Here is a 27,852-nt window from a genome sequence, read left to right on the forward strand (position 1 = left end):
GCAGAATCATGGCCATTAAAGAGGAATAACAGCACTATGAATATAAAAGTATAAATTGGGCCCATCTGCAGTGGCCTTCTGATTCTCATATATGGGTCTGTTGACAAATCTTCTCCTTGCCAAGCATAGAAACCTTTATAGAAAAGAAAGTGAGGCAATGGGCTATGTCACTACAGGACTAGATTCATGTCCCTATGGTTGTGAAAGGACGAGTGAACCCATGAATTCTGTGATGCTGGAATGGTTATGTTCTTCCTGTTTCTTTCCATCTAAACATACCCAATAAACAACAAACCAATCCCAAGATTATTTTAAAACCCAGTACAGTTGAGCAGAGCCGCTGGTGGTGGAATAAGGGATCCAGAGAAATTGGCAGGGACTTACCCTCCCTTTGTAGCGTAGGCCTTTGTGCACCCCCAACATTGGCTCCAGGGAAGCCCAAAAACCATTCAAAACCAGATTTCATGTGGCATAAAAGGCCCTGGGATTTGTGATGGGAGGGAGAAAGTACTGTCGCAAAACATTTGCCCTAGATAGCATAGCCCATGTAAAAATTGCAGATGGATATGGGTTGGAAATTTTCATTTCCTGTGTCCCTGGATGCATCAACACCAGTGGTTCTCAACCTGTGGGTCCCCAGATGTTTTGGCTTACAACTCCCAGAAATCCCTGCCAGTTTACCAGCTTAGTTTCCCCATACCTCATAATCTCTGAGGATGCCTGCCATAGATGTGGGTGAAACGTCAGGAGAGAATACTCATAGAACATGGCCATACAGCCCGGAAAACATACAACAACCCAGTTTACCAGCTGTTAGGATTGAAGGCCAAAACATCTGGGGACCCACAGGTGGAGAACCACTGATCTACACTGTAGAACTAATACAGTTTGGCACCACTTTACTGCCATGGCTCAATGCTGTGGAATCATGGGAGTTGTTGTTTAGTGAAGCACCTAAACTATTTGGCAGAGAAGGTTTAAAATCTTGTAGAACCTCAACTCCCACATGAGCCACGGCAGTTAAAGTGGTGTCAAATAGCATTAATCCTACAGTGTGGATGCATGGCCCTTGAAATGGTACTTTAAAAAATCTTTCTTATTACTTATTATAGTGCATAAAACAAAACATTTTTAAAAGCTTTGATGGATTCAGGACAGTGTTTATTGCTTATTTTTTTTGTATTTTCTGTTCCTTTGTGTTCAACTTTAGAGTTAATAATGCAAATATATAAAATCTGAAAAAGAATCTTTCTAAAATTGCCCTTTGATAATAACTTTGAAATTAACTAAAATGTTAATTGATTCAGTAAATCTACACTTGCAGTTTTATTCAAAACTAACATACTTGGAACTCATTACTTATTAAATTTAGTAGGTCTTATTATATTCTTCAAATCTTCCTTTGTTTGCCTTATCCGAAATAGTAACAATGGCCATTTCAATCTTTAATTCTGATACATGCTATGAAGAATTCAAACTATTGCAACAGTCCTGGAGATTCTACATTGAACGGAAGAAAATGTCATATTCAGGATGTTATTAATAATGCAATGAAAGATTGATTGAATTGTTTAAATAATTTATTTGTTTCAGGGCAGAGAGCCAACTGATGCTCACATTAAGCAGGTTTGCATGAGAGTAATGCAAGGTAAATGGAAATTCTACAGATTTTCATTTTTAAATGTGAACATTCACTTTGAAAATCACAAAGCTAAAGTTTTACTGTTTGAAGGCTTTCTAGACGTAGCCTTGGCTTGTGATCTGAAGATTCACTTAGTAGGGACAAGTCATAGCCAAATGGTAATACACATAGTGTGGACACAAAAGGTCCCATGTTGAGTCACCAGCATTTCCAGATGGAGTTGAGACAACTCCAGACTGTGAAACCCTTAAGAGCCATTGCCAGTTATAGACAACAGTGGGCTAGATGGATTTTTCAAGTTCAGTAATCTAAGGAAGAAACCCAAAGATTTTTAAATTTGTGTCAGAAGTGACTTGAGAATATACTTCAAGTCGCTTCTGGTGTGCCCAGGGGACACCCGGATGTCTTGTTGGGAGACTTCTCTCATGTCCTTGCAAGCTAGAGCTGACAGACAAGAGCTTACCTCATCTTGCAAATTCGAACCGACAACCTTCAGATCAGCAACCCAAACTTCAGGTCAGCAGTTCAGCTGGCACAAGGGTTTAACCCATTGCGCCACTGCAAAGATTCTCAGATGGTTTATCTGTGACATTCAGTACATAGGAACATTGTGCTTTCTTGAATGAGAGAAGTACCGTTTTCAAAATTATTTTAGTTAACAGAAGTATGATGAATACACATAAATTATTTTGGTACATTTAGGATCATGTCCAATGCACTTTGTAAAGCAGCTCTTGTAAGGGTTTAGAAGGAGATTGGAAATGTTTGTGCTTAACGGTTATAAATGTTTAGGATCAAACTATGGTTTTGTCAAATACTGACATTCAAAGACCAGGACTAAAGACCAGGACACAGCCCTACAGCAGAAGAATAAATCATAAGATAAAATCAGCACTCAAGAAAGTGACTTGTTAGGATTGTAACTCCCAGAAGACCTCATGCTCACTGTTCCAAGCCTAAAATAAAAATATTCCAAGCATTGTTGGTAAGCAGCCAGTGAGAATAATGTTGCCCATTAACATTTTAGTAGCAATGATATTATTCTTGTTGTATAGTTCATTATATTCCTAGCTTGGAATGTGTTGTGGACAATATACATATATTCTGCTGATGGCTGCTGCAGAAATCCTGTGGGATGTAATGCTGTTGCCTTTCAGGAGTTTAAGTAGTTTTATTACACTGTCTGATTTTTTCTGAGGTCTTTTGAATGCGAATGCTGTTTTGTAAACTGTCCCATGGGATGCAAAGTCATTGTTTTGACTTCAGATTTACCTTCACTATCAAAATCAATGTTCCCATCTCCCTTTATCACTTTAAAATACTCCCATAAAGAAGTACTGTAGGTTGTGAATAGGCCACATGTTTTAAATGCAAAAGGTCCCTGGTTCAGTTTCCGAAATCTCCTGGTACGACTGCTGTCTGAAAGCCTGGAGGGCCATTGCCAGTCAGTGTAATAATACTGAGCTAGATGAAGTAGGATGCTTCTACACAGGTTTGGGTGGAACCAATTTCACTGTGTGGGTGATCAGATTGCCATGCCTGAAACTGGTTTGAAGCCAGGAAGGTGATTACATTGAACACAGAACCTGGCTTCAAGCATCTTTTCAGCTCCCCCCCCCCCAAACTTTGGGGATAGACCTGTGTATAGGACACCAGAGCCTTATGGAGTAAATAAAGGAAAGTAGCAGTTAGCAGCAGATGTAATCCCTTAACCCTTCCAGGGAGTTGGTTAGCCTCTGCTGCCTAGCCATGCCTTTAATGTGTTATCTTTGGCAGTCTCTGTTGGGGATTCTTTACTGTGCTTCAGCTGGGGCGGGGGCCTACAATGCATTTTACAGAGCCAGTTTCACCCTGGATCTACACCTGCTGAAGCACATTTTTTGGCTGAACTCAAGACTTTCCTGCAACTTCTTAAATATGTTATATACCCTTAGATACAAGTTTTAGTGTGTATTGGAAATAGGTGGTTTTGCGGACACTGTATTGGAAGTGGGCGGTTTTGCAGCCACTGTGGCCTCAAGTCATCATCAAATTGTATTATGTGTTCCATAGTTTCCTGTGTTCTGTAGGAATAGCGTTCATTGGATGATTAATTGTAACTGTCCGGTCTTTTGAGGCATGAGGAATATAGCACTTAAAGGGATGTATCTGTAGCTCTCCAATTACCAAAGGAAAGAGGAAAGCATGTTGCATATTCCTGGGGTCTTTTGACACAACAAATTAAATCATTATAATTCTGATCTTGGGACTAGTGGACCTGGAACACTCTGGTAAGGTTAGGTAACGGTTTTCCCCTGACATTAAGTCCAATTGTGTCTGACTCTGGGGGTTGGTGCTCATCTCCATTTCTAAGCTGAAGAGCCGGCATTGTCTGTAGACACCTCCAAGGTCATGTGGCTGGCTAAGTTAACTGCATGGACTGCTGTTAACTTCTCACTGGAGTAGTACTTATTGATCTACTCACATTTGCATGTTTTCGAACTGCTAGGTTGGCAGAAGTTGGGGCTAACAGCAGGTGCTCAATCTGCTCCCTGGATTCAAACCTGCGACCTTTTGGTCCACAAGTTCAGCAGCTCAGCACTTTAACATGCTGCACCATCGAGGGCTCCTATGCAACACTCTAGGACTTAGAATTTAAAATATTTCACCCTGAATTGCCGAGCTCGGGATTCCATTGGACAGAACCCTGGCAGTTAAAGTGCAATAATTTTATAATTCCGTCATGTGCATGGGTTCCTGATCTCAATAAATAACAAGAAGAATGTGAAAATTTCACAAATAACAGGGTGCATCTGTTATATTCTCACAAAACCTTTTTTTAAGTTAAAAGATTGAGTTTTCCTTATCCAGAGATCTGAAATACTTCAAAAACCAACACTTTTCCCACCTCTGCCTTTGGGGAAAGGGGGCTAGTCATGTGTTCAACACCCGCTAAGGTTTTCCCTAAGGAATCCTGATTGGGGAGGGGGGGAAGGAGAGAGAGAAGGGATGGGGAAGAACCTACTTACACAACCCTAAAAAGCATATGTCCCAGGCATTTTTGTGGCTGCCTGCCTCCCACCTGACCACTCTGTGTATGCCTGGAAATGGCCACAAGGGCAAACATTGACCACCACCTGTATCCAATCCAGAGGGAATAAAAAGACTCATAGGGTTTGTCCCTCTGACCAGCTACTTTTCTAAAAGGGCAAAATATGCTGACAGTCCTTGAGGATAAAATCAGTGGATGCAGGTCATATGACTAGCCCACTTCCTCTAATTCCTTATTCATTATGTATATGCAAATACCGATATTTCAAAATCTGAAAAAAAAAACCCTGAAATCCAAAAAAAACAAAAAACCTGATCCCAAGGATTTCAGATAAGAAACACTCAGCCTATAGTTGCATAAGCAATTCTGTACCAGTATAACCATTAATTGTTTCTTGGTTTTTACATGGATGCTGGTAACAAATGCATGCAAATTGTTGCCACCTTCTTACCTCCCATCATGGTAATGTTCTACACACAATTTGTGGGAAATCTATAAATTAGGACATGGCGATGGCAACATCAAATTCAGTGTTTGGAACCTCTGAAGTTCATTGAATCTCATAATAAGAAACACATATTTTAAAAATTTTAAGATTTTTTTTTCTATTAAAAAGACGAATATGTGTCTTAGTTCTCATGATTACCTAGAAAATGCATTGGAAGTTGTGAGAAGAAGGAGAATGATGATTTTTTTAAAGAAACTCATTCAGTTAGTTTTTAATAGCTTTATAATTGAATAAGGAGCCCTGGTGGTGAAGTGCATTAAAGCACTGAGCTGGAGACCGAAAGGTCCCAGGTTCAAACCCCGGGAACGGCGTGAGCGGCCGCTGTTAGCTCCAGCTCCTGCCAACCTAACAGTTCGAAAACATGCCAATGTGAGTAGATCAATAGGTACCGCTCTGGCGGGAAGGTAACAGCGCTCCATGTAGTCATGCCAGCCACATGACCTTGGAGGTGTCTACGGACAACGCTAGCACTTCAGCTTAGAAATTGAGATGAGCACAAACCCCCAGAGTCAGACATGACTGGACTTAACGTCAGGGGGAAACCTTTACCTTTACCTATAATTGAATATTAATTATAATTTAGAATAAACCTGAGAACCTGTGTGATGTAATGGTTTGAGTGTTGAATTGCAACTCTGAGGACCAGGGTTCAAATCCTCACTCAGCAGTGGGAACTAAAAGGGAGACCTCAAGCAAATCACACTCTCTCAGCTGTAGAGAGAAACAAAAGGAAACCCTTTAAAAACAAATCTTTCAAGAAAAATTACAATAGAGTTACCAGGTGTAAGAAATGACTTGAAGGCACACAACAACAAAACCTGTGGTTTACTATTTCTTTATTATTATTTTTTTTTGTTTCATAGAACAACTGGCTCAATTGGCTGCCAGCCTTCGGAGGCCAGAATTTGGTGCCCCAGGTCTCCCAGGCCACCCTGGTCCCCCTGGTCCGGCTGGTTCCCCGGGAGAAAATGGTTTCCCAGGCCAAATGGGCTCTCGAGGTCTGCCTGGCCTCAAGGGGCCACCTGGTGAGATTGGACTGAAAGGCCCCAAAGGTAAGAAATTCAGGCTGTAATCATTTGCATGTTTGCATTTGGATGTATGAAGTGATTAATAAATAGCATTTTAGAGTATAACATGACATTTTCAATCTTTCAAATCTGTTTTAACTTATTACTGCAGTTTAATATATTTTAGTTTATTTATTATTTTATTGTTTTACATTGTGTAACTTGTTTCAGTGCTTTTGCAAATTGCATTGAGATCTTCGATAAGTGCTATTCAACACACAATTGTAAACTTTTCTAAAGTGACTGGAGCTATGGTACTACCGAGAGTAATACCTAGTCCCAGTCTGAACAGTCTGATTCCATATGAGGATAGATCTGTTTGAATGTGAGTACAGTATTTAGATGAGCTGGTTCTTGTATTGATGAGAAGAAAAGTGGAAGAATGATGACCAAGGAAGCAAGTATTTTCTTAGACAGAAATAGCATGCTCTCTGACATTACTTTGGTACATAATAATCAGCATTTCAAAGTGCAATATGCCAAAATGTGGGGCAATAGTAGATGGGAGAGCAATATGAGAAAGGTTGGCATGCCAGTAGCAGCTAATTCACTTGCAGAAAGGAAAAAAATGTAAAGTCTCAGATCTGCAATTCAAAGCTACAAAAAAACCCCGGCACAGCAGCAGTCAAAACTTTACTTAAAGCCAACTTACATTAGGATCTGGCATAAAAGAGTTATGCCTTTGCAGTATCACAAAATGATGTTGTTAGCAGCAGGATTACTGCCAATGGCTATTCTGTCTCACTCTGGGCAGGTCTCCAAATCAAACTGCAGGAAAAAGATTCTCACGGAGCTAGGAAATCACCTCCAAGGAATGTACCCAGATTCAATTGGGACAATCTTCCACAAAACACTAGGAACTAAGGTGGGAAGAGGCACCGGGAGTAGCACAGAAGCCTCGGTTTCATTTTCCACAAAGACAACAGTGGCCTGAAGCCCATTGAATCAATCATTGACTGGAGAGTCAACACATAAGTAAATCCCATTTATTAAGTGGGTCTACTATAGCTATAAATTTAGGCCAGTATTTCCAAAATTTAGACAGAAAATACTCTGTCTGGGCTAGCTGAATGTGCTTTCTCTGTATCGGGTCACTGCAGTGTTGGTGGTCTGTCAAGTCACTGTTTCAGAACAAGTGTGACTCATGTATTACTACTTAGCTATTTCTGTTGCTGTCAAAAGCCTATATATCATGCTTAACAGATAGTGAGCAGTAGTCAGATTTACTTTCTACCAAGATGATAGAAAATAAATGATTTACTCTGTGCAGTGATGTGATAGAGAAAGCAAATATGGAGGCAGAAAGATCAATGGTATATCGAAAGCTAGTTCTAGAAAGGCTGTGCCTGGAAGATAGATGTCTATCAGTTCACAATTTTCTTTCATCTTTGGATAATTTGCATGGTCACATGCCTTCACATTTGGATAAGCAACTATAGAGAAGCAGTTATTATAAATGGAAATTTATTTGTCTATAATTATGGTCACTGGGGGAAAGTATACAGATACGACTGGATAAAAATGCCAACTGATGGAATTGCCCTTAAAGGAGATATACACTGATTTGAATTACTGTCTATTACCTGAGTTATAGATCATTCATGGTACCAACCAAGATTTTAAATTACTCAGTACATAATGTTTCTTTTATACATACTGCTGAACTGGTGCCTGGATGTGGAAATGGGCTGGATGAGAGCCAGTAAGCAAAATCTGAACACAAGGAAGATGGAAGCACTGCAGATAGATGGTTTTGGGACCTGGGGACCTGGATATGTATCTATCTGTCTGGTTTCAATGTTTCTCTATCTGTTGTATTTCTGTGTCACCTCCCAACTTACAAGGGCTCCCAAGGTGATTTGCTAAACATTTAGAACAATACAGAAATAAAAACGTCTTTAAATACGTTACAATAGTCTTTAAAAACTCTTAAAACAGTTTTCCAGTTTTGAAAAATGTTAAAACAGCACTTTTAAACATTGTTTGTCATATGGAACAGCATTGTTTTGACTGCCTGCTGAAGAGATAAGGCCAGTCCAACTTTCTTGAGTTGGGCCTTGGGTTGAGCTCAGAAGCAAATTGGACGCTAGTGCAGGTCTTGCAGATCTGGTGCTTGAATGATCTCTGAAATACAAATCTGACACCATCTGGTTGGCACAAATTAGACTTGCTGAAGCTTCAGATCATTTTCCAAGGTTAGCCCCACTCTTCCCTTTCGTGCAGTGATATTTTTATACCCAGCCTTGTCACCAGCTTTCATTGGTGAGCCAGCTGTGGTTCTGTCAACACAGGAATGGTCTGGTCATATTAGTCTATGCTCTGGTAGCCTCCTTGCTGGATTACTGTACCATGCCACACATGCCCTTGAAGTTTATTTGGAAGCTTCAGTTGGTGCAAAAAGCAATTTTGGCAGATTTCTGCCTATCACATTTCTGCCTATTGCATCAATATTAGGGAAAATCTACTAGTTTCCTGTTGAGTTTTCTTGGACTCACTTCAAGGTGTTGGTACTCACCTTTTAAAACTTTAAATAGACTGGGATGTAAGGCACCATGTACAGTGGTGCATTGAGATAATGATGATGATGGTGATTATGATAGTGATGCTGCTGCTGGTTTTTTCCTATTTGTTTTGCTCATGCTTTATACTCATACGATAATACCATTCATCTGATTAAATGCATGCTGACTGTTTAATAACCCAGGAAAGGGCTTTCTCAATAACGATGCTCTAGGCAGGACAACATTGGGTAACTACAGATGGCCCCACAAGTTTGTGCACCTATATGGAATGTAAAATGTTTGAATTTTTGTAATTTTACAGCAGGTCTCTACTTTTGCCTTAGCAAATGGCATCCCTAACATGATTCTCCTTCTGGTACCCATCCTTTACAAGAGGTTAAATAAAGGCATTTCTATCTGTCTATGAAAAGACTTCAATGCCATTATTTACATAGGCATTTTAACCTCTTGTAAAGTTAGCTGCTTTAAGGATTTCCCCCTGCTGCTCTGCTGATGTATTTATTCTGTGAAGCAGTTGGTTGTATTTCAAAAAAATATAAATCTTTATTAGAAGTTTCCATATATATGATAAAATAGCATTGGGGAAAATAAAGAATAAAAAGAGAAAAATAGGGGTAAAAGTGAAGGGGCAGATAGGGGGAAGACAGGGATGGAGGAAAAGAAAAAGAAGAAAAAAAAGAAAAGAAAGGAAAAGAAATTAATTAAAATAGGACTTCCAGGTCATCCGGTGGGGTTGGTCTTCTGTTCGTACTTCTTTCTCCTTCTTCATCCAATCTTTTTCCTTTTGTGTGTGTGTATATCTGAATGTATGGCCTCTTTTTTATTCGTTTTTCCTTTCTCCTTCTTATTTATGTAGTTCTCCACTTGTTGCCAATTTGTTTCTTTTCTTGGTTTTCCCTGTTGTTTAGACATTAAAAAGGTTAATCTGTCCATATTTTTTATTTCTAAAATTTTAGTTAGCCAATCTATTTTATTAGGAATTTCTTTTTGTCTCCAAAATCTCCCATATATAATTCTAGCTGCCGTTGTTAAGTATGTTATTATCTTTTCTTCATTTGAGCCTGGGGGGGGGGGGTGTTGAAATGCCTAATAGGTATATTTCAGGTGTTTTGTTAAACTTTTTATCCAAAATGATTTGTGTACTCTCATGGATTCTTTTGCTCTTTTACATGTCCACCAAATGTGGAAGTATGAACCCTCTTCCTCTCTACATTTCCAGCATTTTGAGCTCATACTTTTGTTTAGTAGTCCTAATCTTTTGGGTGTTATATGCCATCTGTAGAACATCTTCGTCCAGTTTTCCTTTAAGTCATATGAATATGTAAGTTTTAATTTCCTACCCCAGCATGCCTCCCATTCTTCCAATTGTATCGATCTCCCAATATTTCTCGCCCATTTAATCATGCAATCTTTAATTATTTCAGTTTCCGTATCCCATTCCAGTAGTATTTTATATATTTTCGATATTGTTTTTCTTTCTGTATTAAAGATTCTATCCCATCTATTATTATTTTCCATAAAACCCATAGTTTTGTCTTTTTTAAAGAGTTCCTTAAGTTGGCCATACTGTAGCCATGATATGTTTGGATACTTTATTTTTATCTCTTGTTGTGTTTTTAATATATGCTCTGAATCCTGTTTCTTTATTAGTTCCTCATATTTTGGCCAACTTGACCATCCCAATAGCCTCCTTTGTGATGCTTCTAAGGGTGATAACCATCCTGGGGTTTTATTATACATTCTGGTTTTGTATTTTTGCCAGGTTTTTATTAATGCTGATCTAATTATATGATTACAAAAGTTTTTCTCTAATTTGGTTCTGTCATACCATAGGTATGCATGCCACCCAATCCTCAAGTCAAAACCTTCTAGATTCAATATTTTTCTATTTTTTATTTGTATCCAATCTCTAATCCATAACAGGTTGGTTGCTTCATAATAGAGTTTCAGGTTGGGTAGTGCCAGGCCTCCTCTACTCTTCTCATCTGTCAAATTTTTTATTTTAATGCGGGGCTTCTTCCCATTCCATATAAATTTACTTATGTCTCTGTTCCAATTGATAAAATTTTTCTGATTCCTTAAGATTGGGAGACACTGAAACAAGAATATCATCTTTGGAAGTATATTCATTTTGACAGTTGAAATTCTTCCCAATAGTGAAATTTTTAGGTTTCTCCAAGTTTCTAATTCTTTTTTTATCCCCTTCCATATTTTCTCATAATTATTTTTCAGTAGTTGGATATTTTTTGGTGTGATGTCTATCCCCAGGTATTTGATTTTAGAAGTTATCTGTATACCTAATTGCTCTATTATGCTGTCTTGTTTTTTCTTTTGTATATTTTTCGCTAAGGCTTTAGTTTTGTTTATGTTCATTTTGAAGCCAGCCACTTCCCCACATTCTTTAATGGTCTCAATCCATTTCCCTCCTTTCTTTAACGGTTCCTCTATAAAACAAATCAAATTATCTGCATAGGCTCTTATTTTATAATTGACACCTTGTATCTCTGCACCCTGTAATTCTTTATTTTCTCTAATTTTATTAAGTAATATTTCTAATGACATTATGAATATTAACAGTGACAACGGACAGCCCTGTCTTGTCCCTTTTTGAATTTTGATTGGTTCTGTTTCTATTCCGTTTACTATAATTTTTGCTGTCTGATTTTGATAAATTGCTTCTAATAAATTTTGAAAATAATACCCCATGTCTAATTCTTGAGCTAGAAATTTGAAAAAATTCCAATTCACCCTGTCGAATGCCTTCTCAGCGTCTATAGCTAGAAATAATACTTCTCTTTGGCTATTTGTTTCGTAATATTCTATTAGGTCTAAAACTATGCGGATGTTGTCCTTAATGTGTCTGTTAGGAAGAAATCCTACTTGATCCTCTTTTATCCAGTTAACTAGGAAATTTTTTAATCTCTCAGCCAATATATTAGAGAAAATTTTATAATCTATGTTTAGCAAGGAAATGGGCCTATAATTCTTAATCTCTTCTTGATCCGTATTTTCTTTGTGTATTACCGTGATTGAGGCTTCCTTCCAAGAATCTGGCATTTTCCTTTCATTTCTTATTATATTCATTATGATTTGGAGATGTGGTATTAATTCATTTTCAAATGTCTTATAGTATATTGCAGATAGTCCATCCGGTCCTGGGGCTTTGGATCCATCTAATTTTTTAATCGCATCTTTTATTTCTTTTCTTGAAATTTCTTTATTTAATACTTCCCTTTCCTCGGTTGTTATTCTTTCTAGTTTTAGTTTCCCCAAGTAACTTGTAATGTTTTCTTCTGGGATCTTATCCTTCTCGTATAATTTACTATAGAATTTAAAGAATTGATTTGCAATTTCTTTCTCTGTAAAATAATACTTCTCTCCAATTTTTATTCTATTTATATATGTTGATTCCCTTTTTTTCCTCAGTTTCCTTGAAAGCCACCGGCCCAGCTTATTTGCATTTTCAAAGAAATCCTGTTTTATATACTTTAGTTGTTTTGCTCTCTGTTCTAATTCTAAGTGTTCTCTATTTTTTTGTCTTATTATTAATTCTTGAAGAAGTTTATTATTCTTAGCGTTCTTTTTTAATTTGTTCTCAGTTTCCGTTATTTCTTCCAATATCTGCTTTAATTGTTCCTGTTTTTTTCTCTTTTTTTGGGCACTTTGTTGTATAAAATAACCCCTCATAGTGGCCTTACTCGCTTCCCATACTATCATTGGTGATGTTTCCTGATTGTTATTAATCGTAAAGTATTCTGCTATTAACTTCTTATTTTTCTCGATATCCTCTTTCTTTTTTAGGAGATTTCCGTCTAATCTCCATTTCCATTTCCCCCTTTTTTGGTTTAATATCAATTCTATCGGGCTGTGGTCTGTATCTATCATAGATAAAATCTTTGTTTTCGTTACTTTAGGGCTTAGTGATTTTGATATCCAAAACATGTCGATTCGGGACCAACTTTTATGTCTTGCTGAAAAAAAAGTATAATCCCTCTCCTTTTCGTGTTGTAACCTCCATATATCTACCAGATTATATTCCTCCTTAAATTTCTTAAATTCTTTAGATAATGTTCCCTTATTTTTCCTTTTTTCCTTGTCTGTTCAGTTGAAGTCTCCCATTAGTATTATCCCATCGAATTCCTTATCTGTTAATAATTCTTTAAGTTTTTTCACAAATGTTGTTTTTGACTCATTTGGTGCGTAAATATTACACACTAATATTTTTAAATTTTCTAACTTTATTGCGACCCCTAATATTCTACCCTCGTTATCCTTAAAACTTAATTCAGCGGGAATTTTAGATTTAATGTATGTGACCACCCCTCTTTTTTTCCTGCGCATCCAGGGAGTAGAATTCTTGTCCTAATTTTTGTTGTAATAAAAATTTAGCCTGGGATTGTTTTATATGTACTTCTTGTAAAGAGATTATATCATAATCCAATTTGTTGAGCCTACTAAATATTTTATTCCGCTTCTGGGGTGCGTTCAGTCCGTTTACGTTGTTGCTATACAATTTTAACTTTCTACTCATACTCATTCTTCTTCTTTTTCATTTAGATCCTTCCCTTCCTCCTCTGAGGGGTTGATTGAGTTCTCGTCAGTAACTTCTTCTACCTCTCCCTCTTCTTCTGATTTGTCTTCTCCTATTGGCTGTTCATTTCTTAGTTGTTTTTTTCCGTCTATTTCCTGTCTTTTTTTATTGTAATTTTCCGTCCGGGTTTTCCTCTCATCCTGATCTGTCTCCTCCTCTTCCTCCATCTCCTTTTTAATCCGTTTGTAAAAATGTTGTGCCTTCTCCTCTGTTGTAATCCAATATTTCTCTCCTTTGTATGTAGTCATCAAACCCTCTGTTTTTTCCCACCGAAATCTAATATTATGTCTTTTTTTTTAAAACATTTTTATTGGGTTTTACATTCATAATTCATAATTCATAACAATACTGCTTCCCTTTTTTCCAATATTTTTTCCCTCCCTACCACCCAGACCCTCCCTCCTCAACCACAGTATGTTTATATTAATCTTGCAGATCCAGCCACAGGTAAAGTCTTTGTATTTTTTCTTTAATGTAATCGTTGGCTCCTCCATTTTTCACCCAGTTGAAGTAGTCTTTCCATCTGTTTGTAATGTCCTTTTGTTTATTCATTCTTGTTACTTGGTTAGTCATAATTCCTGTAATATCTAACAACACTTGATCATACAAATAATCATTCCAATTATTTAACGTCCATTTCGATTTGTCTCTCCATCCTCTAGCAATCACAGCATGTGCTGCTCTTATTGTTACTTTCAATAACTCTTGGCACTCAGTTTTTATACTTGGATGATCCAGCACTCCCCAAAGTAACAAATCATTATTAATTTGTATTGTTATCTGTAATAAGTCCTGGATTTTCCCTTGTATCATTAGCCAAAATTTTTTTAATTCAGAACACTCCCACCACATATGTGAATAAGTGCCCTTTTCTTTATTACAATGCCAGCACTTTGAATTCTTCCCTTTTATCATATAAGACAGTTGTTCCGGAGTTCTATACCATCTTAATACCATCTTTTTTTCTAATTCATTATATTTTTCTGTTTTTATTTTATTTATGTTCCTAATTATTTCGTCTACTTCTTGTGTGCTTAATATTTTAACCCCATTCCATTTGTTACGTATTGCTCGGATCATAAATTCCTTATCTTCTACCATTAAATTGTATATTTTTGCCACTGTTCCTTTACTTGTTTTTTCTCTTGCATTTAGCAATTTATCTACCTTCAGTTCTTCAGTGGGCTGTGCACCCTCTTTTTTTACTTTTTCCCAGATCCCTCTTAATTTTAACCAATATTCTTTCCCCCCTTTTTCCAAAAGGTCTAGCCAGTTAATTATCCCTCCATCTTGTTTCCACATATCTTTTACCCTCCTTAATCCTTTTTCTTCTAAGGTATTTACCAACCTTTCAGGGAGTCCCATGCTCTTAATTGGGGTCTTTCCAGAAATTTTATTTGCCCATAGTTTTTGCCATTTTTGCCAACATTCAAACTCAATCTTTCTTGGACCTGTTAGTTTTTCTTTTATTTCTTTAATATCTCTAGTATATAGCCCATATTTTCCCCGCCCTTCATTTATTTCGTTCTCTACTTTTATCCATTTATCTTCTCCCTTTAAACTTATTTCTAGTAAAGATCTTAGTTGAAAGGCCTCATAATAGTTTTGTAGGTTTGGAAATCCCCATCCAAGTAATCTTCTTGGGGTATATTGAATCTTTTTCATTATTCTGTTTCTCTTTTTTCCATATATCCATTCTCTCAAGGTATTATCCCATTCTTTTATTTGTCTATAGTCTATTTTTATTGATAGGGTTTGGAACAGGTAAAGTAATTTGGGTATTATGCACATTTTTAGTGCTAATATTTTTCGTGGGATACTTAATTGTTTATCTCCCCAGGCTTTTAATTTTTCCTGGATTTTTTTCCATATTGCCCCATAATTGGCTGCTTTTAACTTAGTTATTTCTTTTGTAATGGTTATCCCTAAATATTTTATTTTATTTCTTATTATTTTTATGTCTCCCATTTTTGTCTGCAGCTCCTTCTGCTCCTTTTTCCCCATATTGTATATCATCATTTCTGATTTGCTCATATTCACTTTCAATCCTGAATACCTTTCAAAATCTTTTAATATTATTTGTATTTCATGAATAGCTTCTGCTGGGTTTTCCATTATTAGTAAAATATCGTCCGCATAAAGATTTATCTTCACCTCTTCGTTCCTAATTTGATATCCCTTTATCCTGCCGTTGTTTCTTATTCTATCTGCTAGAGGTTCCATTGCTAATGCAAATAGGAGCGGAGACAGAGGACAACCTTGTTTTACACCTCTTTCTGTTTTGAAATATTTTGTTAAGCCTTCATTTACTCTTATTCTTGCTCTTGAATTACTATATAACTCTTTTACTATTTTAATAAATGAAATGTCAAATCCATAATTACCCATTAGTTGTAACAGATATTTGTGGTTTAGTGAATCAAAGGCTTTATAAATGTCTAACTTTAATAGTGCAAACTTTCTTTTTTTGTTATGATTAAGGATGTTTAATACATTTCTTATAGGTGCGCAATATTCCTGCCTTTTATAAAACCATATTGATCTTCCTTTACTATTTTGGATATAATCTCTTCTATTCTATTTACTAATATTTTCGTGAATATTTTATAATCCTGATTTAGGAGGCTAATGGGTCTGTATGAATTGGGATCTTCTGGATCTTTCCCACTTTTTCTTACTGTTATTATCTCTGATTCTCTCCATGTGTCAGGGATTTTCCCTCCCTTCATTATGTTATTAAATAGAATCTTCAATTCTGGAATTATTATTTCTTTCATTTCTTTGTAAAATTCTGCAGTGTATCCATCCCCTCCCGGAGATTTTCTATTTTTCAGTGTGTCGATAACCTGTTCTATTTCTTGATACGATATTTCTGTTCCTAGTTTCCTATTGTCTTCTCTATCTATTATTTTCTGTATTTTTTCATCAAATTCTCCATGTATTTGTTTTTTATACAATTCCTGATAGAAGTCTACAAATTCCTCCCTTATTTCCTTGGTCGAGTTTACTTTTTTATTATATTTATTTTTTAACTGAATGACTCTTCCTTTCTCTTTCATGTTCTTCAAATAGTTAGCCAGTTTTTTCGTTGTATTCGTATTTTGTCTTTGGAAATTATTTTTAATAAATATATCTTTTTTCCATAAATCCAAATTATCAATTTCTTCTAACTGTTTCTTTAAATTTTCCAACTTTACTTTCACCTGCACTTGGTATTTATTTTGTAGTAATTTTTGTGTTTCCTCTATTTCTCTAAACACCCTTTTCCTTTCTCTATCTTGCTGTTTCTTTACTGCCACTTCTTTTGCTATACAGTAACCCCTAATTACTGCTTTTGCTGTGTCCCAGACTGTTTCTGTACTTGCTGAACCCCTATTCTCTTTGAAGTAATTTTTTATTTCTTCTGATAGTTCATTCTTAAGTTTTTCTGTCTTAATTATAAAATGTTTATATCTCCAAGTTTTTATTGCCTCCGTTTCATCAGGCTCCTCTATCCTTAACTCCACTATAATAGGTGCATGATCTGAAATCCAGATCGGTTGTGTTTCCATATTTAAAATTCTAGACCTATTAGTATTTTTTATTAATATATAATCTATCCACGAAAAAGATTTATGACTTTGTGAGAAGTATGTTGGCTTTTGTTTTATGAGATTTGCTTCAAATATGTCCTCCATTTTCCATTTTTTTACAAGGTCTTTGTTTTTTCTAAGGTCCATATTAAAATCCCCTCCAATTATTAGCTCCCCCTGATAAATTTCCTGTACTTTCCTAAACCACTTTCTAAAATATTTCTTTTGTCCTTTATTTGGGCCATATACATTTCCTATTGTATATTTCTTGCCATTTATTTTGCATATTAGTACTATGTACCTCCCTTCCTTATCTATTATTGTTTCTAATATTTCCAGTTTCAATGAGTTTTTCATTATAATCGCTACCCCTCTAGCTTTATTCGTACCTCTCGCTTCAGCTATCACGCTCCAACCTGGAATATTTATTAATTGTTTGTTATCTTTCTGATGTTTGTGGGTTTCCTGTAAACAAAGCACATTGCAATACGATTTCTTTGCTAGTTGTATTATTCTTGACCGCTTGAGGTCTGAAGCCAACCCGTTTGTATTTAAAAAACACATTTTTAACTTGTCACCCATTATCTATGTATATTTGTGGCTCCTCATCTGCAATGTTCCCTTCCCTTATTACTGTGGTTACCCCTCCCCCCTTCTCAAATGTTATTTTAAGGAAATGAATCTTTCCTTTCATTTGAGATTTCTTGCGGCACTGCGCCCCCTGTTCCCTCTCCTATTCATTCTTTGTTATTACTATCCCAGGCCATACAGTTACTTCACTGTTTTTGCCCATTATATGCCTGCTTTCAACCCTCTACCCGCCATACATATTAGTTTTGTTGTACATAAGCTTAAACATAATGTCCATTCAATCCTGCATCCATCTTCCAAAGAGATTCTAAGGTAGAGTCCCTACTTATTATGATGTTGTAGTCCTTGTTCATTTTAATGGTCTTGTTAATCCACTAATCTTCATCTTCGTCACCTTCCTCTGACTCACTTTCTTCTCCTTTTTTCTCTGTAGAGTCTTTTGTTTCTGATGTCAGCGGAAGGCCCAATTTATCCAGCATTGAGTGAGCTTGTTCTGGTGTTCTTGCAGTATATTTTTCCTTGTCTTTGTAAACCAGAATAGCCATTGGTAACACCCAGGAAAACTTTATCCCGTGAGCAGTCAGTCTGTCTGCATACGTTTTTAAAAGAGCTTTTATCTTCAGAGATTCCGGAGACAGGTCGTGTTTTGGAATTATTTTTTTCCCTTTATATGTTAAGTCTCTGTTTGCTTTAAGGAGTTTAAACACTTCATCTCGTTTACTTTCTGTGGTGAAGGCCATTATGATATCTCTTACGCCTCCCCTTTTTGCATGGTGAAAGGTTCTGTGAACTCTTTCAATTTGAGTTTGCACTATTTCCATGTTTAAACCTTGAAGCCATAATATTATTTCCACTTGTAAATTCTCTGCAGAAATTTCTTCTGGGAAACCGGACAGTCTCAAGTTTTTTCTTCTTTGTCTATCTGATAGCTCAGCCACTTTATATCTTAAAGCTGCAATTTCGTTCTGGTTTTGGTGCGTTCTTTTCTCAGTCTGTTTAAGTTTTTTTTTAATTAATTTATTATCTTGTTGTATGGTCTTCATTTGTTTCAGCAGCATGTCAACTTTTGGATTCAAGGTTTCCGACAGCTCTGTAATCATTTGTTGAATATTTTGTAGTTCCCGTTTGGACGCCATTTTTGGCCGTCTTCCCGGTTTGAGTCTTGCTTATCTTACTTAATAAAGTCTCTTTCCCCCAATTATTTTACTGTAGAGAAAGTTTGTTGTCTGCAGGGGTCTCCCACAAATAATTATCCATTAGCTGACTGCTAAATTAATACTTATCTCCGGCTCTGGACTTTATTTCATTTGTATCTCCGGAGAGTCAGGAACAGAGCTGCTTCCTCTTACCCAGGCATGCGCAGAGCCTAATATATTATGTCTTTTCAATTCCTCTACTAGGAAGAAGTATTTTCTTCTTCTATTTATGGTGTCCAGGGGGAATTCTCTCAGTATTACCACCTTTTTCTCTTTAAATTTGACGTAATTTTCATTATTCAGTTTCAATATTTCATCTTTATAGATTTTCTTTGTGAAGTTCACTATTACATCTCGTGGTGTCTTGTTTCTTTTTGCGTAGTTTGTGTTGATTCTGTAAACTCTGTCTATTCTGTTTTCTATCTCCTCTATTGGGCATTGGGTAAGGTTGGCCATAATCTCTACTACCACACTTCTTATATTTTCTCTTGATTCTTCGTAGATGTTTCATAGTCTCAGTTGGTATTCCATTTCTTTCATTTCCATCAGTTCTTGTTTTGTTTCGATTTTATTAGTTTTTCCTTCTAATATTTGTACTTCTCTTTGCAGTTTTTCGTGTGATTTTCTGAGTTCTACTTTATCGCTTTTTAATTCTTTTAGTTCTTGACTTATACTTCCTATTTCTTGTTTCATTCCTTTCAATTCATTTTTGATTTCTTTCTTAAAGTCTAACATCTGCTCTTGAGCCAGTTTTTGGTAGGCATCTTGCTTCTCTTGCATCCTATGAAGTTCTTTGAGAATCATCTCAGTCATCTCTTTAACTTGCGATTCTTCCGAGAATGATTCTCTTTTCTGCGTGACCCTCAGGTCCTTTATTTCCTTCTCGCTTCTTAATTCATAAGCCATTTTCCTTATAATATCCACAGTGTGTACTCTTAGCGTTATTTTAGTTCCACTAAGGTCTGCGCGTATCTAAGGCGTAAGGAAACAGTGTAAGGTGACTAATATTTGATATTTGGTATATTATGACGTTGTGGTATTTCCCCGGATACGGGGTTTTATTTTTATTTTCCCCCCGTATATCTATATAATATAGTATACCTCTGTATGAAGTCTCACAGATTCTGCTTTATAAACTATTTACTTAAACAATAAATGCTGGTGAACAGTTGAAGAGATTATAATATGCTGCAATCTACTCGAGTTCTAGCAGCAGAGCTAAGGGACATTCTGTTCCAGGTTTGCAGAATGAATGAACTTTTTGCAGTTTTTATGTACTGTTTACAGTTTCACTTCTTCCTTCTTTTGTCTTTACTTTTTCTCTTATTTTTTGTTTTACCCTCCAATTTCCGGAGCTCACCTATATGGGGATGTTTCCGGCTTCCCTTCTCTTCTCGCGTGCTGCCTTCCTTCTTCTTTTTTCTTCCTGTGTCCTCTCACGTTGCTTTCCCCCCCTTCCTCTTCTCCTCTCTGTTTGGTTTTTTTTTTTCCCCCTTGGCTGCGTGTTGGCGCGTCAGTGCCCTCTCTCGCGAGAGTTCTTCCTCTCCCCCTCCAAGGTCTCTCCTCCTCTGGAGCTCGTTCACGCCTCTCCCTCTGTTCGATCCTGCCGATTCACTATTGTCTTAATCTCGCCAGCGTTTCCAAGGTCAGTCCTTTATAGTCGCCATCTTCAGTCTTAAGAATCCAATGCAACTTTAGTACAATTCTATTAAAACAGATTTTGCTCTAATTATATGTTACATCAGTTCTCTTGCGCCTGGGTTCTTTGGCAAGCAAGTGTTGTATTCCTTTTATTTTATTTTATTTTTCCAGGTCATTAGGTCCCCTGTTGTCTCTCTCTGTCTGAGTTCTATATTATTCAATTAGTTCAATTGATAGTAGTATGAGTGAATGAAGTACTCTTACCCTCCTACCGAAGCGACCTTCTTTCTTTCTTGCTTTTATACCTCTTCCTTTTTTTAATTTCTCTTCTTGTGGTGATGTGGTGGCGATGAGTGTTCCGTCTGCCTGTCCGGCAGTCGGTTCGCCTCCTCCCGAGGTTCGCCGTACCCTGTGGGGGTTGTCCCGGACCCTTTTAGGATCCCCCCCTTGATGGAGGGGTTCCTTTATGGGCCATCGGGTTCCCCGTGGGTTGCGCAGTCTCCCCGCTTCAGTCCGCCAGGGGAGAGGGAGCGTCCGCTCTACCCAACCAACGGGAATGCTGATCCTCTAGCAGAGCTTCAGAGGATCCGTCTCATCGCCATATTCCCACACCGGAAGTCAAGCAGTTGGTTGTACTCAGCCCCAAAATCCTAGATTGAATAAAAGGCATTGTGTGTGTGTGTGTGTGTGTGTGTATTTTAAGTAATAACAAAATAATGTTCTCTTGAACTGTTTTAGGTGACATAGGTGAAAAGGGGGAGAGAGGACTCCCAGGTCGAGGACCCAAAGGCTTGCCTGGAACAACAGGACTCCCAGGTAAATGCTGTAGACATAAGAGAGTCTCTAACAAGTCCATTTACAGTTGTGCCTGGAAAAATGAAAGTAAAACGACTTACATGTAACAACAATCCTGGAAATGTAGGTGGCTACTAGAAACTGAATGTTTCACAAATAGAAAATGTCAAGTTTTGCTGATTTTTGAACGTGTTTTTCCTCTAGTTCCTTCTTTTTTCTTTTGTAAAGCTTCAGTCTGTGAGCCTTGTGAATTGAAGCGGTGCCTTCATTTTAAGCCTGTTTGCTCTGTTTGCAGATCTGACTAGTGGCTCCATGAGTTTATCCATATTTTTCTTTACTCTCCCTCTGTATCTTCAAAAATGTAAGGGCAGGGAAGATCTACTTATTAACAAGAAGTCAACTTGCGAGTCCAGAATCCATACAAGAAAATGCATAAGAATGGTCAAGACCCAAACAGGGTCTCCTTTCCATACATTGATGCTGAGGAGCTCCCTGCAGGGCCTAACCAATCTCTTCCATGATTGAAGGAGAATGTGTCTCTGAGAGTCCCCATTATCTGTGTCTCGGCTGGCATGGCAAAAATAGAGGAATCTCAGAGACAGTAATGCCGACTCACTGCATATTATGAATAGAGCCAAGGTGGGAGTAAAATGTTATCAACCCAGGAAAACACAGGATCTTTTGACAGGATCCAGGTACAAGAAGTTTGTATGGACAAGCATAAATGCCTGGGGCAGCAGCAGCATGCAGCTCCTAGTCATTGAGGGCTGCGAAGAATTTATAACGACTGCCACCAATTTGTAAAGGACTAAGAACGACTAAAATTCTTTCAGGCAGGGGGAATCTTTATATCCACCTGCTGCCACCAATTTGTAACGTGGCGGCCCCAATTGACAAGGAGGTGCCTCCTATTTCAGCAATGCACAACCACCAAAGACTCAGGGAGGAGACTTTTTACTTTTTTTCCTTTCTTCTTCTTCACTTTAGATGGTAGCGTAACTTAGTTTAGAATATATGTGACAGAGGCATGGATGTTGAAAGAACAATAACAAGTTTATTCAGGCACAGAGCTTAGTGGTTACAATGTTGTTTCTCACTTTCTTCAACAGTTGCAATAATAACATATGGTGAATTCCCTCTCATAAGACTTTCTCCTTTCCTTGAGCAGTACAGGTGGTCCTGGTGGTGATTGGCGCACTGGGTGCCATGCCAAAAGATCTTAGCCGGCATTTGGAAACAATACACATTAACAAAATTGTGATCTGTCAACTGCAAAGGGCCACCCTACTGGGATCTGTGTGCATCATCCGGAAATACATCGCACAGTCCTAAACACTTGGGAAGTGTTCGACTTGATTTTGTAATATGAAATCCAGCATATAGATCTCGTTTGCTGTGTCATACTATGTCTTTGTGTCAATAATACTAATAATGATAAACCTTTATTTATATCCCGCTCTTCTCCCACAAAGGGACACAAAGCAGCTTCCAACATGTTAAAATACAGTCAAATACAATACAAAATCAATCAACAAAATGAAAGACACAAATACAAAACACAATAGCATAGACATTTATTGCTACTGTAAATATTTGTGATACTGCAGTCTTGTCTTATAAATGCAGCACAAGTGCCCTCTAGTGGTTGCATGTGATACACATAATTTGCCATATTTAAAGTTGGTCTGAAACTTTCAAAGCTGTGATACAGAGGGTTGTTGTATGTCTTTCGGGCTGTGTGGCCATGTTCCAGAAGTATTCTCTCCTCTGAGGATGGCAGGCATCCTCAGAGGTTGTGAGGTATGGATAAACTAAGTAAGGAAAGGAAAGAATATATATCTGTGTAGAGTCCAGGGTATGGCAAGAGTCCTTTGCCACTGGGAAGCCAGCATTAATGTTTCAGTTAATCACCCTAATTAGCATTGGAAAGGTTTTGTCTCTTGCCTGGGGGCATCCTTTGTTGAGTCATTAGCTGTCCTTTGCCCTCAGAGTGTTGGTTCCCATCTACTGTTTTGATTTTAGAGTTTTTTTAATACTGGTAGCCAGATTTTGTTCATTTTCATGGTTTCTTCCTTTCTGTTGAAGTTGTCCACATGCTTGTGGATCTCAATGGCCTCTCTGTGTAGTCTGACATGATAGTTGTCGGAATGGTCCAGCATTTCTGTGTTCTCAAATAATATACTGTGTCCAGGCTGGTTCATCAAGTGCTCTGCTATGGCTGATTTCTCTGGTTGAATTAGTCTGCAGTGCCTTTCATGTTCTCTGACTCTTGTTTGGGTGCTGCGTTTGGTGGTCCCTATGTATACTTGTCCACAGCTGCATGGCATGGTAGACTCCTGCAGAGGAGAGAGGATCCCTCTTGTCCTTCGCTGACCATAGCATTTGTTGGATTTTCTTTGTGGGTCTGTAGATAGTTTGTAGGTTGTGCTTCTTCATCAGTTTGCCTATGCGGTCAGTGGTTCCCTTGATGTATGGTAAGAACACCTTTCCTCTGGGTGGATCTTTGTCTTGACTCTCATGGCTTGTTCTTGGCCTTAGTTTATCCATACCTCACAACCTCTGAGGATGCCTGCCATAGATGTGGGCAAAACATCAGGAGAGAATACTTCTGGAACATGGCCACACAGCACGAAAGACATACAACAACCCTGTGATCCCGGCCATGAAAGCCTTCGACAACACTGTGATACAGAGTTTGATCCTTGGGTCACATGCTGGTCTTGAGGTCCTAAGTGCCCTATCCACAAATTTATTTGTTCTTCACAAAAATACACTAGAGGAGAGTTGTGCAAGGTGTTGGATGACTCCTTCAGGCGACTGATTCTCAGTCAACAGGAGAAGAGATTCCAGTTGCTCGGAGTGGCTGCTGCTGTAACAAGAGACTGGAGAGGAATTTCATAGTGCCTATATAACACTAAAATAGATTGTACATAGGAACCGTGAACACATAATAGTCATAAGTGCTTAACTCTAGGTTATGCATGAAACTGCCAAATGAGATTCTGGATACCTTTTTTTATTTCCATTTATATTTCCATTTTTAAACAGAAATAAATAAAAATCAGGAGAAGAGTGTGGGGACTGCTGCCTTCCTTACAAGATCCCACTGGGGAGCCATTGCAGTTCTCCAAACCCTGGCTGTTACTCATCTGTTCTAAATATTAATTTTAGTGTCTAAAATTGTGGGTTCAACTGTTATACACAATAGTTTTATACAGTACTTAAACATATGAGTGAATTTAATCAAGAAATGAGTAGCTAAACAAAGTTATATAATGGTACAATATCCAATAATGCAGTTTTTTTCTAACAGAGATTACTCATATGATCAGAGTTTTTGTATTCACTCGTACGTGTAGTACCAACAGGACTTATTTTCAAAATACTACATGTAGGATTGAATACAAAAACTGCATTATTGGGTATTGTACCATTATATATCTTTGTTTAGCGACTCATTTCTTTATTAAATTGACTCATATGTTTAAGTACTGTATAACACTTACTTATTTACTTACTTAGGCGATCCCTCATAGGCCGAGGATGATGGTCCTCCTGTTGTGGGGTCTTGGGGGTGGGTCCGCAGGTGGCTGAGGAGACCTATTCTTGAGCCACATGTTCTCCAGCAGTGAGGACATTGGTTTCCAGGTGGAAACAGTTGACAACTTGTTGTTTTGTTATTTGGTATTTGTTATAGATATCTGTATTTCTTGGATATCCATTTTCAATCTGTCACCCTTTCTTCAGTTTTATATAATTCAGAATAGGCAGTGCTGAACCAGTTGAGTTGAGGCAGTTTCCTACCTTAAAAAGCATCTTTATGTAGGAAAGGCTCATACATTTATAGCACAGTATGTGACTTGCATCAGTTTCCAATTCAGTCTGCAACATTGGCTGAGCTAGGGAACCATTTTGCTCAAGGACTTAGAGGAAGATGTGCTTTCAATCAAAGCAAAAAGTAACCAACAGAGTCACTGCAATAGTAGATATGCATCATTTAAAGCATAAACAACTAGGGATATTCCAGTCCTAATTGTTTGTTGTCAAAACCAATATGCAAGAGAGAGCATTGGTGCCCCTTCTCTTGGGCTTCTAGTTACATATCTCTTATATCCAGGTCAGCTATGGAAGTGAATGGTTTTTGTAATATTTTGCACTAGGTCAGTTCTGAATGCAATGGACCAGTGGTTTGACCTAGATTGAGGCAGCTTCCTATATTCATGTCAACTTTATTGTCAAAGGCTTTCATGGTCAGAATCACTGAGTTGCTGTGCGTTTTTTGGGCTATATGGCTGTGTTCCAGCAGGATTATCTCCTAACATTTTGCCTGCATCTTTGGCAAGCATCCTCAGAGGTTCTGTTGGCAGTGAGGCAAGTGGAGTGTATATATACCTGTGGAATGTCCAGAGTGGAAGAAAGAACCTGTATCTGTTTAAAGCAAGTGTGAATGTTGTAATTAGTTAGCTTGAATTAGTATTTGAATAGCCATGAAGTTTGAAAAGTCCATCAGTGAGGGTATCTAGAAGTAGCCTGATCTTTGTTGCCTGGAGGCATCCTCTGTTTGGAAGGTGCTAAGTGTTTGGGAGGTGTTAACGTGATTGTTCGTTATCTGGAGTTCATTATTTACTGTCTTGATTCTGGTGGTTTTTTTTTAATACTGGTAACCAGATTTTGTTCATTTTCATGGTTTCCTCCTTTCTGTTGAATTGTTCATTCATTTACGCAGAGAAGGGAAAACATGACCCTCAAAAATACTGAGTTCATAGGATCAGCTTTTTATTGTGTAGGTTCATCTTACTTCAGCTCTGAAGAATAATGAATATTCCCTATGTAGTAATGCATAGGTTTAGAAATTTTAGCTGAAAAATCAACCCAAAAACTTTGGGTCAACTTATCTATAGGTTAATGTGAGTATTAGTTCTTAACTTTTTTTTTAAAGGAACCATGCCCTTCCCTGGGTGACAAAGGCAAAAGCTTAGTCTGTTCTAGGAGAATCTAAAAGAAGCTCTGATTTACTCTAGTCTCTTCGCGGTGTCTTCTGATCTCTTTCAAGACCTGGGTGGCGATATTATGGCAGTCAAGTCAGCTGGCCCTCCCCTTGAGCGGCATTGGTGCTTTCCCCTTCGACTTATCCACGGGTCCTATCAAAATCCATAATTTTGGTTCCAAAATCTGCCCTCAACCTATACATGTGGTCAACTTAAGCATGAATATATATGATAGATGCCTTTGCTGAATACTTACGTGCTCTGTGTCCTGTCTGTCTCTGCAGGAGAACCGGGGAAGCCCAGCTATGGCACGGATGGACGGGATGGTGACCGGGGCCCCCCTGGGACAGCTGGTCTACCTGGCGTTCCAGGTCCCCCTGGCCCCCCAGGTCCCACCGGTTATTGTGAGCCAGCGGCCTGCACCATGCAAGCCGGACTGAGAGAGGGCAAGAACATGAAAGGCCCGTAAGACATGCCAACAGTTAGGAAGTTACTGGAAACAACCTATTGTCTGCACACACATCTGGCAACAGAGAGAAATGAGCAGAGGAGATGCCTTCAGTAACAACACAGAGAATCCTATCAAAGACTTGACAGACTTAAAACACACTGGTTGTCTCATTCTCCAGTTTGAACAAACAAGATGTGACAATCAGATTTATCTTCTTTAATGGTGCTTATAAAATAATACCAGATGGCCTTTTCTTATTGTGGTGAAAGGCAGCTGCCTATTTTTTTAAAAAATGACTCATTCCAAAAAGACTAACCCTAAACTTTCCCCTCTTCATATTGTACTGTAACACAGCCTCCAAGAGAATTACATCATTCGGTTATGTTGTTTAACATCATTTGTAAAATAAATTGTATTTGTCTTTTTTCAGCTTAGATGCTAAAAGTTAGCTGTTCTCTCTTGTCAGTGTGATTTAAAACATATAGAAACAGCTGCTACATAAAAACAGGATGAGAAGCCTGAGTGAATGTAGGAACACCTGGTAATATAAGACGTAAAATAAACTTTATACCTGAGTGGGTTTCTGTTCCACCATGAAGTGAATTCTGTTTAATGTGCTAGCTTCATCAGCTCTACCTTGTGCTCATCTGCCTAAAATCAAACAAAGAAGTCAAAAAGCCACTGGTAAGGGAATTTCAATCTTTGGAAACATCTAAGATTTATAGAGGAGTTTATTTATTTTTAAAGATCTTGCATCATGTCTCTGGTTGTATAAAAATTGAAATAAATAACATTTTTTAACCCTTTGCTTTTTTGGTCTGTTGGTAAATAAAAACAAAAGCAAGGAGTGTACTAGACTTCCTTTCTTGAAAGATTCAATTTGATTTTTGGTTAGATTTTTTAGTTCTTAATGAAACAAAAGTGCATTGTATGAATTTGTCTGTAAAATTATTTTACACACACATATATATGCTTTGATTTGTCACACTGGCAAGGCAAAAATAAAAGTGGCCTTATCTTCAACATCACCTCTTTCCCTGCTCTATGTTGCTCTTAGTCTAGGCCCTGTAGTTCTGGAAAATGTAGTTTTTCGAGTAACTGGCCTTACTCCTTCTAGCAGATCTCTAACCCTTCCTCAAAATTTGGATTCTTTTTAAATTTGAGACAGTGAGGGAAAGACCAAAACGACAACTCCTATTTTATGTTGTTGTGTGCCTTCAAATAATTTCCGATTTATAGCACTCCTATGGTGAACTT

General features: G+C 37.7%; 1 protein-coding gene across 2 annotated transcripts in view; it reads left to right on the plus strand.

The window, feature by feature from the left end:
* col9a1 (collagen type IX alpha 1 chain) overlaps window positions 1-27,396 on the plus strand; it is a 121,876-nt gene extending 94,480 nt beyond the window's left edge. For both annotated transcript variants that reach the window (XM_062982121.1, XM_062982125.1), the window contains 4 exons: window positions 1,594-1,648; window positions 6,045-6,233; window positions 21,100-21,177; window positions 26,429-27,396. In XM_062982121.1, coding sequence (XP_062838191.1) covers window positions 1,594-1,648; window positions 6,045-6,233; window positions 21,100-21,177; window positions 26,429-26,613 — 507 coding nt within the window. In that variant the 3' untranslated portion in view covers window positions 26,614-27,396. The remainder of the gene's footprint in view (window positions 1-1,593; window positions 1,649-6,044; window positions 6,234-21,099; window positions 21,178-26,428) is intronic.
* Window positions 27,397-27,852: the final 456 nt, after the last annotated feature.

This window comes from Anolis carolinensis, chromosome 1 (assembly GCF_035594765.1).
Source record: "Anolis carolinensis isolate JA03-04 chromosome 1, rAnoCar3.1.pri, whole genome shotgun sequence".
Lineage (NCBI taxonomy): Eukaryota > Metazoa > Chordata > Lepidosauria > Squamata > Dactyloidae > Anolis > Anolis carolinensis.